The 18,091-nt window shown below is 41.2% G+C and overlaps 1 protein-coding gene across 1 annotated transcript; it reads right to left on the reverse strand.

Annotated features, from left to right (window-relative positions):
• Positions 1 to 657: 657 nt before the first annotated feature.
• On the reverse strand, positions 658 to 5,024 carry neto1 (neuropilin (NRP) and tolloid (TLL)-like 1). Its single transcript, XM_034182580.1, has 3 exons — positions 4,821 to 5,024; positions 4,451 to 4,699; positions 658 to 686 (listed from the first exon to the last, which is right to left on the reverse strand). The coding sequence occupies exons 1-3, from the start codon at positions 4,984 to 4,986 to the stop codon at positions 658 to 660; spliced, it is 444 nt and encodes a 147-aa protein (XP_034038471.1). The 5' UTR covers positions 4,987 to 5,024.
• Between the last annotated feature and the right edge of the window lie 13,067 nt (positions 5,025 to 18,091).

Consider the following 18,091-nt stretch of genomic DNA (forward strand, 5'->3'; position numbering starts at 1 on the left):
CACAAGAGATTTAAAACTGTAGCTCCACCCACAACATGGAGTGCGTAACTTTATGCCTTGTCCACACGGAAATGGAACTTACCCAATACAATCTTTTTCTTTGTCATTTTCAATATCTGCATACACACCAAGCCACTGAAAATGACTGAAAATGCTGTAGTATATAAGCCAGACCTGTATGTGGTGCTGTAACACTCAATGTTAATTTAAATTTATTTTATTTACATAACACCAAATCACTACAACACTGCCTCAAGGCACCTCACATGAGTAAGGTCTAACTTTACCAACCCCAACCCCACCCCCGAGTAAGCACACAGGTGACAATGGTAAGAAAAACTCCCTCTGATGATAAAGGACCTTAATGAGGAAGAAACCTCAAGTAGACCAGACTCAGAGGGGTGACCGACTGCTTAGGCCATTCTAACAGCTACAAGGGCTTTACAAAATTTTACCAATTTTTTTACAAACAGAAGAAACCAAAAAAAAAACCAAAAGAGCAACAAAAACAGAGTCCGTTATTGAATGTCTGCCACAGACAGGATGGGAAGAAGCTTCACTATGTTATATACCACTCCCACAAAAAAGTGGAGAAGACTTGGAGCATGTGTGATGGAGGCCAGCAGGAGACCCTGAGCATGTGGTAGTCAATAGGCATCACTCCTTAGAGCCCAGGTTTTGGCCAACTGGTCAGAGCATTCACATCCCATACAGGAGATTGTGAGTTCACGTCCAGAAAGGAAGGAGTGGGAGGAGTTAACCCAACAACACAACGCAGAGCAGCTGCTGCACTGGTGCTGTGACATGAATGGGAATGAGGTTCAAGGGGGGTGGATTAGTGTAACGGAGGGCAGCAGAAGTTGCTGTGCAAGTGGTAGTCAATAGGCCACACTCTGTTAGCCAAAGGATGCTCTGTTCACTCAGGCCAGAGGCTGGGTTTTGGCTGACTGGTCAGAGAGTCCACCTCCCATGCTGGAGATCATGAATTTGCGTATCGAGGGGAGTGAGTGGGAAGAGTCAACACAACAACACAGTGCAAAGCAGCCGCTACACATACACATAACTCTATGGCCGAGCCTAGAACTATGAGTGAAGCAACGTGCAGCGGCGCAAAGCTTGCGCATGGTACACTGTGGCCCAAACATGAAGTGCCAAATTCTTAAACCACAGTGAAACAGGAAATGTCAAATGTCTCACACGTTCGGGATCGACACCTCCTGGATTGACAGACGAGTTCCCATGGAATCTCACAGGAACTCATTGGCAAGCTCACACTCAAACAAGAACTGCCAAATTTTCAGTCAAAATGAAACAGGAAATGTCAAATGTTGAACACTTCCTGGCATGGGTGGGGCTAGAGCGGAGCCAAAGGTTTCACTGGACAACCCTGAAAGTTGAAAGAGCTGCATTTTGAAGTTAGTGAGTCACATTGACTGCTAGGTTCCTCCTGTCCAGTGGTTGGTGCTGTGTACCACAAAAAGTTGTAATCCACCTTAGTAGAAGAAGAAAAATGTTTGCCTCAAGATTTGAACTGAACACGTCGTTTGAACTATGGCCTTCTAATCACACCAAACTTATATTGGTAAGTAAATGACCATATTTTATGCCAGAAATGAGGTCCAGGTTGTTAAAAGCAGCATTTCTCCTTTAATTTGGGTTGCCTTATATACACATGTTTAAGCTAACAGACTTAAACATTGGTTTAACGTTGGTTCATGTTAGCTTATTAGTGCATCAGATAACTGAAACAATCCTTCAAATGGTGATACAAGCATCAAATTCAGCATAAATACAGCTTAGACATTACACTTTTAAAAAACCGACTGGCCACTTAAATTTTCAATAGGCAGCCAGATAGGGGTCAATTGAAGAATTACACAGGGGTCAAATTTTAAAAATGCTCCAATCAAATTGAAAACTATATCACGTTACTTGTCGGATTATAAAGATTCCAAAAGGATATAGTTTGGACTATCTATGACTGAATGTTATGGAGTTATGGGGTAAAAACAGCAAGAATGTTGACAAAGGTCAATTTCGGTTTGTACAGAGGGGTCAAAAGGTAAAGAGTTGCTCTAATTTTGGTTAAAAAAAAAAAAGTGATTCAAATTATTGGTTGAGTTAATAGGATTAATAAAAGGAATAGTTTTGACAGTGCTGAATGCCTGGTCTCCAAAGTAAAGGTCAAACAAGGTCAATGTCCATTGGATTCTGTGACATGTGACATATGTTACCCTGTAACATGAACTAAGCATGACACATGATGCAAACTGTTACTTTTTAAAACCCGATTAACTCAACCAATAATTTGCATAATTTTTTTACCAAAATTGGAGCAACTTTAACTTTTGACCCCTGTACAAACTGAAACTGACCTTTTTCACCATTCTTACTGCTTTTACCTCATAACTCCATAACATTCAGTCACAGATTGTCCAAACTATACCTTTTTGGAATCTTTATGATCAGGCAAATAATGTGGTGTAGTTTTCTGTATGATTGGAGCATCTTTTAATTTTGACCCCTTTGTAATTCTTCAATTGACCCCTACCTGGCTGCCTATTGAAAATTCAAGCGGCCAATCAGTTTTTTCAAAAGAGTTCATGTCTATGGATTATTTGTGCTGAATTTGATGCTTGTATCACCATTTGCAGGATTTCACACTAAATATGCTCTTATCTGCTGCACTATTCTGTATATGAGACATAAGATGCTGCTCCTCAGTGTTTCTCAAGTGCCCTCAAAAGTATTGGAACACTTTTTAATTTGTTTATTCCTTTTCAAATACATTTGTTTTCTAAAATTATCTTCCTTAACTCAAACTGAAAGCAAATCTCTACAACTTGATATAAATTAATAAAAAATATAAAATCCAGCTTCCTGATGAAGTGGTGTAGAGGAGGATTTTCGTAAAAAGAAGACCTGAAAGTTCAGCTACAATTTGACAAAGTACATTTGAGATGAAAGCCAAGATTTGATGTTTTAGTGAAAGAAACTTTTGTATTTCTTCATAATTGATGTACGCAAATAAAGTCCAAGACATATTCAGTGACTTGAAAATGTTCATGTTTCCATCCCCTGACTTGTCTGAAGAAAACTGGCAATAAAACTGATTATTATTTACAGGTTTTATCAGGTTTTAGAGATTTGCTTTCAGTTTGAGTTTAATGAAGATAAGTTTAGAAATGTTTATCCTTTATATTTTTTGTATTTCTTGTATTTAAAATGGCATAAACAAATTAAAATGTGTGAAATTCCAAGTGTTCCAAGACTTTTTGGAGGGCACAGTATCTTAACCTTATGATGAGTGCAAAATGAGTGTGGTATATTTACCTTTTTGTTTAAGAATATTTCATTGTCACTGTTGCTGCACTTTGTGTGAAATCGTGGTCATATTGTATATCATACTGATATAATATTGAGATATGATCATTTGACCATATTGTACAACCCTACTGTCAACTAGCTGAAAAGTTTGAGTATTAATTTACATCTTCATTAAAAAAAAAATGTTTAAAGTGACAGGGGGTTAAGAGGGCTGTAATAAGGGGGTCTGGGAGGTGGAGCTCCCCAAGAAGCTAAAAGGCAAAAAAAAGCAAAATGCTTAATAAGGTGGGGGGGCAGAGCCATGCTGATGCTCCCCTGAAGCATTTGCTCAAAAAAAAAAGTCTGAAGGACCTAAATGACATGGTGACACGCTGAAGAGCTTCGCTTGTTCATTTCCATGACATACTCGTATACATATTACTTATAATTCTTTTATCTTCTGTTTCTATGATATAACCCAACTCTTTTGAAGCATTGTTTCATTTTGCTTCACTTTCAGCAGAGAGCGGTGTCAGATTGGTTTTGTTTAAGTGTCAAAGCCGAAAAGCTGTTAAATCCTTCATTACGACGAGTCTGCTCTGTTTGTTTGTATTGATTCAATTAAAAGTTACTGAGTTAGACTTCACCTTATTTGAAATAAAGCAGCTGACTTAATTACACCATAAGAAATTACTTTGTTTGATTGACTCAGCATACCACCAGAGGCAGCCCACGTACCACTATTGGTAGGCATACCACAGTTTGAAAAGTTGGAAGTACGTGTATAGGATTTATTTAAAATGTCTTAAATAGATACATTTTCGTTCATGGAGCTCAGGTCATTAACCTTTTGAACCCTCAGGGTATTTTCTCAAATTTGCCATACCTTTAAGTAATTCCCCTTTGAAAGTAGTTTGTTTTAGTATAATGCCTGCATGCTGCACATCAAAATGTTGAGAACAATCTCAGCTTTCTGAATGTGAGACATATTTTTTAAGAATATTGTGTGAAGATATGATGATGTATCAAAGAAAAATATGAAGAAAAGTTGACCAGAATGCAGGAGAGTGTCATTAGCTTTCTCAGAGTTAAATATCACAGTTATCCCAGAATGGTGTTGAACACCGTGTGTTCCATTACTTACCGTGTGTAAAGTTATATCGTGCAGAAAAACCGATGGCTTCCAGTTCACCATCAGCCACAAACTTTATGTACAGGTACCTCCCACTGGAACGAACGTATGCCGGGCTTTCCTGCCCACAGTAGCGTCCAATGATTGGTGAGAAACCAAAGGGCCCATCGCGGATCTCGATATGATCAAATTTACATTCCCAGGAGGGCTCAATGGAGTAATTCTCATCGAAGAACAAGTCAATGCATTGTCGCGGAGAGGCTGGACAAAAGAAGGTGAGAAGGGAGGAGAGTTTAAGAAAAAAATAATTAAAAAGAGAGATGTGAAGAAGGAGAGGTCGAAGGTAAATAAGAGGATAAATTGATGAAAACAAATGGCTTACCTTCTATAATATAAATACACTCCCTCTCAGGTGGATATTTCTCAGGGTAGTTAGGTGATGTGAAGTGCCCTCCATCAGGCTCCTTCACCCACGTCCCACATTGTCCAGCTGGTGACACACCAGAGTTGTTCGTCCCTGCATAAGTAAGCAGATATAAATTGTACATCTTGTAGCTATTCTCAACATGGAAAACCTCACCCGGCCTGGACACAGAAAGGAGTGACAGATTGATAGGTCTTTCTCGATTCTGTGGGTGGTGATGAATGGCTGTTCTTAGTTGGTAGAGTGATTTGTCTGGTTTATTCCAATAACAAATTAGACTCCGGCATGCTAAGTAGTTACTGTGCAGTCGACATCAACTTTTTAGAGGGACAAGTGCCGTTCAGATCTGTGATGTCCGGGGCTGCACATGTGCCACACTGATCACATCAGCATGTGCCTACCTTTCACCAAGAGTCACAGGTAGTTCGATGAACCCCACTCACGATGAGCATTGGGGATTGCAGTTATTTCCCATGAATGAGGAATTCCCAGTAAGTGCAAGTCACAAGCTCTCGTTGATTAAATCCCTGCCCTTTGTACACACTGCCCGTAGCTACTAATGTGTGGATGGTCTTCAAGAGACAGGACCCACGCAAAGCAGCCAGACCTGACTCTGTCTCCCCATCCATGTTGAAGAACTGTACAGACCAACTGTCCTGGTGTTCACAAAATCTTCAATCTTCAAAATCTTCATGCAAGGTACCAGCACGCTTCAAGGTCTCCACCATCATCCCCTTCCCCATAAAACAAATAACTTCAGGACGACTACAGACCCATCACCCTGACCTCTGTGGTAATGAAGACCTCCGAGCGCCTTGTCCTCACACACCTCAAGGCCATCTCTGACCCTCACTTTGTTCCCCTGCAGTTCATCTACAGAGCCAACAGGTCAGTAGACGATGCTGTCAACACAACCCTCCAGCATCTGGATTCCCCAGAAACTTATGTCAGGATTCTGTTTGTGGACTTCAGCTCTGCTTTCAATGCGATCATCCCAGCCCTGCTGCAAAGAAAGATCTCTAAGCTTGACATGCCTGCAGGTGGAACACTGACTTCCTGTCTAACAGGAGGCAGCATATGTAGCTGGGAGGGCATGTGACAAACTACTGAAGACTTTCGTCAGCAGACAGAATGATGACGGGGTACGACAAACTACTGAAGACTTTAGCCAGCAGTCAGAATGATGACGGGGTGAGACAAACAACTGAAGACTTTAGTCAGCAGTCAAAATGATGGTGGGGTGCGACAAACGACTGAAGACTTTCTTCAGCAGTCAGCATTACGATGGCGTAAGACAAACTACTGAAGACTTTAGTCAGCAGTCAGAATGATGACGGGGTGAAACAAACTACTGAAGACTTTAGTCAGCAGTGAGAATGATGACGGGGTATGACAAACTACTGAAGACTTTCTTCAGCAAGCAGCATGATGACAGGATGCAACAAACTACTGAAGACTTTAGTCAGCAGTAAGAATGACGATGGGATACGACAAACTACTGAAGACTTTAGTCAGCTGTCAGAATGACGACGGGTACGACAAACTACTGAAGACTTTAGTCAGCTGTCAGAATGACGACGGGGTACGACAAACTACTGAAGACTTTCTTCAGCAGGCAGCATGATGACGGATGCAACAAACTACTGAAGACTTTAGTCAGCAGTAAGAATGACGATGGGATACGACAAACTACTGAAGACTTTAGTCAGCTGTCAGAATGACGACGGGTACGACAAACTACTGAAGACTTTAGTCAGCTGTCAGAATGACGACGGGGTACGACAAACTACTGAAGACTTTAGTCAGCTGTCAGAATGACGACGGGGAATGACAAACTACTGAAGACTTTCTTCAGCAGTCAGCATGATGACGGGGCACGACAAACTACTGAAGACTTTCTTCAGCAGTCAGAATGATGATGGGGTACGACAAACTACTGAAGACTTTAGTCAGCAGTCAGAATGACAACGGGGTACGACAAACTACTGAAGACTTTAGACAGTAGTCAGAATGATGACGTGTACGACAAACTACTGAAGACTTTAGTCAGCAGTCAGAATGATGACGGGGTGTGACAAACTACTGAAGACTTTTGTCAGCAGTCAGAATGATGACGGGGTACGACAAACTACTGAACACTTTAGTCAGCAGTCAGCATGACAACGGGGTACTACTGAAGACTTTAGGCAGCAGTCAGAATGATGACAGGGTGTGACAAACTACTAAAAACTGTAGCAGTACGACAAACTACTGAAGACTTCAGTCATCAGTCAGCATGATGACGGGGTGTGACAAACTACTGAAGACTTTTGTCAGCAGTCAGAATGACGACGGGGTAAGACAAACTACTGAAGACTTTCTTCAGCAGTCAGAATGATGACGGGGTAAGACAAACTACTGAAGACTTTCTTCAGCAGTCAGAATGATGACGGGGTATGACAAACTACTGAAGACTTTCTTCAGCAGTCAGAATGATGTCGGGGTACGACAAACTACTGAAGACTTTAGTCAGCTGTCAGAATGATGACGAGGTACGACACCTACTGAAGACTTTAGTCAGCAGTCAGAATGACGATGGGATACGACAAACTACTGAAGACTTTAGTCAGCAGTCAGAATGATGACGGGTGTGACAAACTACTAAAAACGGTAGTCAGCAGTCAGAATGATGATGGGGTACGACAAACTACTAAAAAACTGTAGTCAACAAACAGAATAATGATGGGGTACGACAAACTACTAAAAAACTGTAGTCAGCAGCCAGAATGATGACAGGGTGTGACAAACTACTAAAAACTGTAATCAGCAGTCAGAATGATGACGGGGTGTGACAAACTACTAAAAACTGTAGTTAGCAGTCAGAATGATGACGGGGTGTGACAAACTACTAAGAACTGTAGTCAGCAGTCAGAGTGATGATGGGGTGTGACAAACTACTGAAGACTTCAGTTAGCGGTCAGCATGATGACGGGGTATGACAAACTACTGAAGACTTCAGTCAGCAGTCAGCATGATGACGGGGTGTGACAAACTACTGAAGACTTTTGTCAGCAGTCAGAATGACAAGGGGGTGTGACAAACTACTGAAGACTTTCTTCAGCAGTCAGCATGATAACGGGGTAAGACAAACTACTGAAGATTTTCTTCAGCAGTCAGCATGATGACGGGGTACGACAAACTACTGAAGACTTTAGTCAGCAGTCAGAATGATGACGGGGTACGACAAACTACTGAAGACTTTAGTCAGCAGTCAGAATGATGACGGGGTAAGACAAACTACTGAAGACTTTCTTCAGCAGTCAGCATGATGATGGGGTAAGACAAACTACTGAAGACTTTCTTCAGCAGTCATCATGATGACGGGGTACGACAAACTACTGAAGACTTTCTTCAGCAGTCAGAATGATGTCGGGGTACGACAAACTACTGAAGACTTTAGTCAGCTGTCAGAATGATGATGAGGTACGACACCTACTGAAGACTTTCTTCAGCAGTCAGCATGATGATGGGGTGTGACAAACTACTGAAGACTTTTGTCAGCAGTCAGAATGACAAGGGGATGTGACAAACTACTGAAGACTTTCTTCAGCAGTCAGCATGATGACGGGATGCAACAAACTACTGAAGACTTTAGTCAGCAGTCAGAATGACGACGGGGTAAGACAAACTACTGAAGACTTTCTTCAGCAGTCAGAATGACGATGGGGTACGACAAACTACTGAAGACTTTCTTCAGCAGTCAGAATGATGTCGGGGTACGACAAACTACTGAAGACTTTAGTCAGCTGTCAGAATGATGACGAGGTACGACACCTACTGAAGACTTTAGTCAGCAGTCAGAATGACGATGGGATACGACAAACTACTGAAGACTTTAGTCAGCTGTCAGAATGATGACGGGGTACGACAAACTACTGAAGACTTTAGTCAGCAGTCAGAATGATGACGGGTGTGACAAACTACTAAAAAACTGTAGTCAACAAACAGAATAATGATGGGGTACGACAAACTACTAAAAAACTGTAGTCAGCAGCCAGAATGATGACAGGGTGTGACAAACTACTAAAACTGTAGTCAGCAGTCAGAATGATGACAGGGTGTGACAAACTACTAAAAAATTGTAGTCAGCAGTCAGAATGATAACAGGGTGTGACAAACTACTAAAAACTGTAATCAGCAGTCAGAATGATGACGGGGTGTGACAAACTACTAAAAACTGTAGTCAGCAGTCAGAATGATGACGGGTGTGACAAACTACTAAGAACTGTAGTTAGCAGTCAGAGTGATGATGGGGTGTGACAAACTACTGAAGACTTCAGTTAGCGGTCAGCATGATGACGGGGTATGACAAACTACTGAAGACTTCAGTCAGCAGTCAGAATGATGACAGGGTGTGACAAACTACTAAAAACTAGCAGTACGACAAACAACTGAAGACTTCAGTCATGAGTCAGCATGATGACGGGGTGTGACAAACTACTGAAGATTTTTGTCAGCAGTCAGAATGACAAGGGGGTGTGACAAACTACTGAAGACTTTCTTCAGCAATCAGCATGATAACGGGATGCAACAAACTACTGTAGACTTCAGTCAGCAGTCAGCATGATGACGGGGTAAGATAAACTACTGAAGATTTTCTTCAGCAGTCAGCATGATGACGGGGTACGACAAACTACTGAAGACTTTAGTCAGCAGTCAGAATGATGACGGGGTACGACAAACTACTGAAGACTTTAGTCAGCAGTCAGAATGATGACGGGGTAAGACAAACTACTGAAGACTTTCTTCAGCAGTCAGCATGATGACGGGGTAAGACAAACTACTGAAGACTTTCTTCAGCAGTCATCATGATGACGGGGTACGACAAACTACTGAAGACTTTCTTCAGCACTCAGAATGATGTCGGGGTACGACAAACTACTGAAGACTTTAGTCAGCTGTCAGAATGACGATGGGATACGACAAACTACTGAAGACTTTAATCAGCTGTCAGAATGATGACGGGGTACGACAAACTACTGAAGACTTTCTTCAGCAGTCAGAATGATGACGGGGTACGACAAACTACTGAAGACTTTAGTCAAGAGTCAGAATGACGACGGGGTACGACAAACTACTGAAGACTTTAGTCAGCAGTCAGAATGACGACGGGGTGCGACAAACTACTGAAGACTTTTATCAGCAGTCAGAATAATGACGGGGTACGACAAACTACTGAAGACTTTAGTCAGCAGTCAGAATAATGACGGGGTACGACAAACTCCTAAAAACTGTAGTCAGCAGTCAGAATAATGATGGGGTGCGACAAACTACTGAAGACTTTAGTCAGCAGTCAGAATGATGACGTGTACGACAAACTACTGAAGACTTTAGTCAGCTGTAAGAATGACGACGGGGTGCGACAAACTACTGAAGACTTTTATCAGCAGTCAGAATAATGACGGGGTACGACAAACTACTGAAGACTTTAGTCAGCAGTCAGAATAATGACGGGGTACGACAAACTCCTAAAAACTGTAGTCAGCAGTCAGAATAATGATGGGGTGCGACAAACTACTGAAGACTTTAGTCAGCAGTCAGAATGATGACGTGTACGACAAACTACTGAAGACTTTAGTCAGCTGTCAGAATGACGACGGGGTGCGACAAACTACTAAAAACTGTAATCAGCAGTCAGAATGATGACGGGGTACGACAAACTACTGAACACTTTAGTCAGCAGTCAGCATGACAACGGGGTACTACTAAAGACTTCAGGCAGCAGTCAGAATGACGACGGGGTACAACAAACTACTGAAGACTTTAGTCAGCAGTCAGAATGACGACGGGGTGGGACAAACTACTGAAGACTTTAGTCAGCAGTCAGAATAATGAGGGGGTACGACAAACTACTGAAGACTTTAGTCAGCAGTCAGAATAATGACGGGATATGACAAACTACTGAAGACTTTAATCAGCAGTCAGAATAATGACGGGGTACGACAAACTACTGAAGACTTTAGTCAGCAGTCAGAATAATGACGGGGTACGACAAACTACTAAAAATTGTAGTCAGCAGTGAGAATAATGATGGCGTATGACAAACTACTAAAAGCTGTAGTCAGCAGTCAGAATAATGATGGGGTACGACAAACTACTAAAAAATTGTAGTCAGCAGTCAGAATGATAACAGGGTGTGACAAACTACTAAAAACTGTAATCAGCAGTCAGAATGATGACGGGGTGTGACAAACTACTAAAAACTGTAGTCAGCAGTCAGAGTGATGACGGGGTGTGACAAACTACTAAAAACTGTAGTCAGCAGTCAGAATGATGACGGGGTGTGACAAACTACTAAAAACTGTAATCAGCAGTCAGAGTGAGGATGGGGTGTGACAAACTACTAAAAACTGTAGTCAGCAGTCAGAATGATGACGGGCTGTGACAAACTACTAAAAACTGTAGTCAGCAGTCAGAATGATGACGGGTGTGACAAACTACTAAAAACTGTAGTCAGCAGTCAGAATGATGACGGGTGTGACAAACTACTAAAAATTGTAGTCAGCAGTGAGAATAATGATGGGGTATGACAAACTACTCAAAACTGTAGTCAACAGTCAGAATAATGATGGGGTACGACAAACTACTAAAAACCTGTAGTCAGCAGCCAGAATGATGACAGGGTGTGACAAACTACTAGAAACTGTAGTCAGCAGTCAGAATGATGACGGGGTGTGACAAACTACTAAAAACTGTGGTCAGCAGTCAGAATGATGACGGGGTGTGACAAACTACTAGAAAACTGCAGTCAGCAGTCAGAATAATGATGGGGTACGACAAACTACTAAAACATTGTAGTCAGCAGTCAGAATGATAACAAGGTGTGACAAACTACTAAAAACTGTAATCAGCAGTCAGAATAATGATGGGGTACGACAAACTACTAAAAAATTGTAGTCTGCAGTCAGAATGATAACAGGGTGTGACAAACTACTAAAAACTGTAATCAGCAGTCAGAATGATGACAGGGTGTGACAAACTGCTAAAAACTAGTCAGCAGTCAGAGTGATGATGGGGTGTGACAAACTACTAAAAACTGTAGTCAGCAGTCAGAATGATGACGGGGTGTGACAAACTACTAAAAACTGTAATCAGCAGTCAGAATGATGACGGGGTGTGACAAACTACTAAAAACTGTAATCAGCAGTCAGAGTGATGATGGGGTGTGACAAACTACTAAAAACTGTAGTCAGCAGTCAGAATGATGACAGGGTGTGACAAACGACTAAAAACTGTAGTCAGCAGTCAGAATGATGACGGGTGTGACAAACTACTAAAAACTGTAGTCAGCAGTCAGAATGATGACGGGGTGTGACAAACTACTAAAAATTTTAGTCAGCAGTGAGAATAATGACGGGGTGTGACAAACTACTAAAAACTGTAGTCAGCAGTCAGAATGATGATGGGGTGTGACAAACTACTAAAAACTGTAATCAGCAGTCAGAGTGATGATGGGGTGTGACAAACTACTAAAAACTGTAATCAGCAGTCAGAATCATGACGGGGTATGACAAACTACTAAAAATTGTAGTCAGCGGTCAGAATGATGACAGGGTGTGACAAACCACTAAAAACTGTAGTCAGCAGTCACAATGATGACGGGTGTGACAAACGACTAAAAACTGTAATCAGCAATCAGAGTGATGATGGGGTGTGACAAACTACTAAAAACTGTAGTCAGCAGTCAGAATGATGACAGGGTGTGACAAACTACTAAAAACTGTAGTCAGCAGTCAGAATGATGACGGGTGTGACAAACTACTAAAAACTGTAGTCAGCAGTCAGAATGATGACGGGGTGTGACAAACTACTAAAAATTGTAGTCAGCAGTGAGAATAATGATGGGGTATGACATACTACTAAAAACTGTAGTCAACAGTAAGAACAATGATGGGGTACGACAAACTACTAAAAAACTGTAGTCAGCAGCCAGAATGATTACAGCGTGTGACAAACTACTAAAAACTGTAGTCAGCAGTGAGAATAATGATGGGGTATGACAAACTACTAAAAACTGTAGTCAACAGTCAGAATAATGATGGGGTACGACAAACTACTAAAAAACTGTAGTCAGCAGCCAGAATGATGACAGGGTGTGACAAAATACTAAAAACTGTAGTCATCAGTCAGAATGATGACGTGGTGTGACAAAGTACTAAAAACTGTAGTCATCAGTCAGAATGATGACGTGGTGTGACAAACTACTAAAAACTGTAGTCAGCAGTCAGAATAATGATGGGGTACGACAAACTACTAAAAAATTGTAGTCAGCAGTCAGAATGATAACAGGGTGTGACAAACTACTAAAAACTGTAATCAGCAGTCAGAATAATGATGGGGTACGACAAACTACTAAAAAATTGTAGTCAGCAGTCAGAATGATAACAGGGTGTGACAAACTACTAAAAACTGTAATCAGCAGTCAGAATGATGACGGGGTGTGACAAACTACTAAAAACTGTAGTCAGCAGTCAGAGTGATGACGGGGTGTGACAAACTACTAAAAACTGTAGTCAACAGTCAGAATGATGATGGGGTGTGACAAACTATTAAAAACTGTAATCAGCAGTCAGAATGATGACGGGGTGTGACAAACTACTAAAAACTGTAATCAGCAGTCAGAGTGATGATGGGGTGTGACAAACTACTAAAAACTGTAGTCAGTAGACAGAATGATGACAGGGTGTGACAAACTACTAAAAATTGTAGTCAGCAGTGAGAATAATGATGGGGTATGACAAACTACTAAAAACTGTAGTCAACAGTCAGAGTGATGACGGGGTGTGACAAACTACTAAAAACTGTAAACAGCAGTCAGAATGATGACGGGGTGTGACAAACTACTAAAAACTGTAGTCAGCAGTCAGAATGATGATGGGGTGTGACAAACTACTAAAAACTGTAATCAGCAGTCAGAATGATGACGGGGTGTGACAAACTACTAAAAACTGTAGTCAGCAGTCAGAATGATGACGAGGTGTGACAAACTACTAAAAACTGTAATCAGCAGTCAGAGTGATGACGGGGTGTGACAAACTACTAAAAACTGTAAACAGCAGTCAGAATGATGACGGGGTGTGACAAACTACTAAAAACTGTAAACAGCAGTCAGAGTGATGACGGGGTGTGACAAACTACTAAAAACTGTAATCAGCAGTCAGAGTGATGACGGGGTGTGACAAACTACTAAAAACTGTAGTCAGCAGTCAGAGTGATGACGGGGTGTGACAAACTACTAAAAACTGTAGTCAGAAGTCAGAATGATGACGGGGTGTGACAAACTACTAAAAACTGTAAACAGCAGTCAGAATGATGACGGGGTGTGACAAACTACTAAAAACTGTAAACAGCAGTCAGAGTGATGACGGGGTGTGACAAACTACTAAAAACTGTAATCAGCAGTCAGAGTGATGACGGGGTGTGACAAACTACTAAAAACTGTAGTCAGCAGTCAGAGTGATGACGGGGTGTGACAAACTACTAAAAACTGTAATCAGCAGTCAGAGTGATGACGGGGTGTGACAAACTACTAAAAACTGTAGTCAGCAGTCAGAGTGATGACGGGGTGTGACAAATTACCTTGTACTTTGTTTTTTGGAGCCGTGGCACCAGTCAGCTCATATATAAGGAGGCTTGTTGCAAAAGCTGAGAGACGAGAAAAGGAAAACACACATAGTGTGGGGTTTGATTTTTGTTTTGTTTGTTTGTTTGTTTGTTTTTTGCTTTGTTATTTGTAACATAAACCTACATCCACTTTTCTCAAAATGCACCAGTTATTTTTAAAACATAATCTGTGCAACTTGGTTCAGATGTAAACTTACTGAATGGAAGCAGAGGTTTGTGCACCATTTCTATTCCAGAGTGTGAATATCTCTGTGTCAAATATTGTCATTTAGTAATCCTGATTAACAGAAAACAGGATAACTTTACCAAAGTGAAATAGGCTTGATAATTATCACTTCCACTTCGAAGCAAAAAATGTATTCTTTACCCGGTCAGTTGCAAACAAAATTAGATAAACCCGCACGTAAAGATTTTGATATTTCCATCTCTGTGTCTTGCTGTAAGGATTACACTCCTGTCAGCCACAAGCCTTCACATTTTTTGCCCCACCTTTAGCTGAATTAATCCTCTCAGAAGATTCACTGAAAGCTGAAGCAAAGCTGCCCACTGCAGCTCTCTCTCTCTCTCTCTCTCTCTCTCTCTCTCTATCGGGCCACTGAACAAACTAGAATGGTACTCAATGGAGGGCAGTCCTCCAGTTGTTTTATATATATATATATATATATATATATATATATATATATATATATATATATATATATATATATATATATAATTACTTTTTAAAACATTTATAAACAAGAAACAAAACGTCTTCTTCACAAGTACAAACAAAACTAAACCAAAATCAAACATATGCTACAAGTCGAACATCCAATCCTAACATACCAACCACATGCCCCATGAAGCAATAAAACACACAAAACACACCCATGACATTCAGCTTTATCAGGTCCAAAGGTTTTCATTGATCCAAGATAATCAATACAATGTTGCCACAGTTTTAGAAACCAATCAGCCCTTCCTCTGAGTCTAAACTTGATTTTTTTTCAAGTAAAAAAAAACATGTGGGGTCTCATGTACAAAGGCTGCATATGTACAAAAACATGGTGTACATCCTTCTCTGTGGTAACGTTCACATGTATCACTCCACCGTGGGGGACTGTCATCCATCAGATGTTCTGGCTGAGGTATTGGTGGCATGTCTGAAGGTATCTCCCTTCGTTCAAGTCTTTGGGTGTCTGTGTATGTTTCTTTAAGATGGTCCCCCAACTCTGGCACGTGAAGAGACCAAAGGCCTCATGTACAAAGACGCACAAAATCGTGATGTACGTCCTTCTCCTCGCTAATGTTCAGATACATCAAAAGTGAAATGACCTTGGAAATGTGTGGTGCATCACACAAAAATCCTGGCTGCGTACACGTTTCTACAGCTATTGATCCACTGCCGACACATAGAGGTGATGCTGGGAACTGTTAAGTGTCAACCAATCAACCTTGTGCTGAGCCACCAGCTGTGTGAATGCAGTCATCTGAATGTCATCCAGGCACTTCACTTTACAACATTAAAGCACAATTTGTAGTGAGAGCTGGTTTCTCTCATGTAATTGGAGGTACTGACTGCACACAGATTGCTATAAAGGTGCCATCACATGATGAATTTGTCTTTGCTAATAGGAAACAATTTCATTCCATCGATGTACAAATCATATGTGATGTGCAATGCATTGGGTTGGGTTGGGAACAGGCTAGGGGCTGGCGCGGTGCAAGATGGGTGGCTGCTTAGCTAGTATATAGTTTATTTGTGTAACTGTTCTGAATAAAAACCAGCGCGGGCACATTTGGGCATGTGTGCATTCAAATATGTATTTTGTTGTTATTATTAATGTCAGTTTTTTTTTTTTTTTTTTGTTTTTTGCTTGATGGTGAAACTAGTTCTGTAGAGCTTCTTAACAAGCCCCTTGTCTCCCTGTGTTCAGTATTTGTCTCCATGTCATCTCCAGTCATCTGTAGACCACACTCGGTGTAATTTATTTTCTGTGTTCATGTAGAATCATTGGACAGTGGTGGAATCCCATTTCTCAAGGCCTATTTACATAAATGTGCATATTTAAATAAGGGCATGGAGAGAGGAGTTTGGTACATCTGCATGTGCGCTCAATTCCACATTCAGCTGGATGTACAGATGGAACATGCTTGGATCCATGTGCATGCACACTTTGATACATCTGAATATTTTTGTGTGGGACATGGAGAAGTTTACTATTTCATCTGTGTACACCCATTCCACTTGTGTCACCTGGTGAACGAAGGTAAAAATGAGGCGGGACACTGTCCTGCACAGTGTTCAGGACCTCTCCCTGTCTGCTTTTAGTCAGCACTGAATGGCTGTAACAGGAATAACAAGCCCAACAGGAATGAAACATTCTGCTTGGTTTATGATGCTGAATGGCTTCGATCGGGTGTGTTTATACTAAATCCTGTCCATCATCATCATTACTCTCAAAGAAAATCACATCATCTTCAGCTCTGTGATATCGTGCTCAGCTTCATGTCTTTTTGTTCACACCACCACCTCTAATCTGTACAACATAGCTGGCCTTAGAACCATCTTGTAAACTTTCCCTTTCCCCCTTACAGATACCCTTTGATCACAAATCACTCCTGATTGTCGTGGTCTGGTTCTGGTCGGGTTGTTCTGTCTGTTCTGTCTGTAATCAGGTTTATTTGATTTAGTCTGCCCTTTGTCCTTCTCTGTCTGCTTCAGCCTCTGTTTTCTCTATCTCCCTCTGGTGTTCTTGTAGGTTCCTTACACATCTGTCCCTCTCTATCTCCCTCTGGGATTCTTTCTGGTCCCTACACGTCTTTAGTGTTGATTTATCCCACCTATTGGTTTCCACCTGTCTCCAATCTGTCCCCAATCAGCTGGGTTATTTCAGTCACTGTTTGTCTCCCTTCAGCTTCTGGGTCCACTATACTCACTATGGTTGGTTGAGAGAACAACCAGTGCATGATATCACTAAATATTCAAGGAACCCGAAGAAATTTCAGTGCATAAAAGGCAAGAGGCAAACCAAAATGGGACATCCATGACCTCCAACCACTTACTCCAAGAACCATAATTCAGCAATAGCTGATATAACCACATGGGTAAGAGATTACATTTGGAAACCTTTGACAAGCACAACAGCATGGAGTTACATGTACAAATAAAACTTACAACTTTACTGTGCAAAAAAGAAGCCTTGCATTAACATTGTCCAGAGGCAGCGTCAGCTTCTCTGGGCTGTGAGGCATCTGGGTAAGGCCATCACCTGAACTTTGTTAAATGGATGCAGTGCACTCCAAACTAAAGATGACAAGACCATCCAGACTCTTATCAGGAACAAGTCAAAAAGGCATTGTCTGTGACATTATAGAGGTGTGTCAGTTCACTTTGGAAGTGTAATTTTCATTATGTCGGCATTAACACAGAAAAATGCATTAAGATTTTGGAGCAGCGTATGCTCCTTTCTTGATGATATCTGTTCCAGGGACAACCATGCATCTTTCAACAAGACAATGCAAAACCACATTCTGCACTTATTACAAAGGCATGACTGTGTATAAATATCCACAGTAGTTAT

Source organism: Thalassophryne amazonica, chromosome 12, assembly GCF_902500255.1.
Source record: "Thalassophryne amazonica chromosome 12, fThaAma1.1, whole genome shotgun sequence".
NCBI lineage: Eukaryota > Metazoa > Chordata > Actinopteri > Batrachoidiformes > Batrachoididae > Thalassophryne > Thalassophryne amazonica.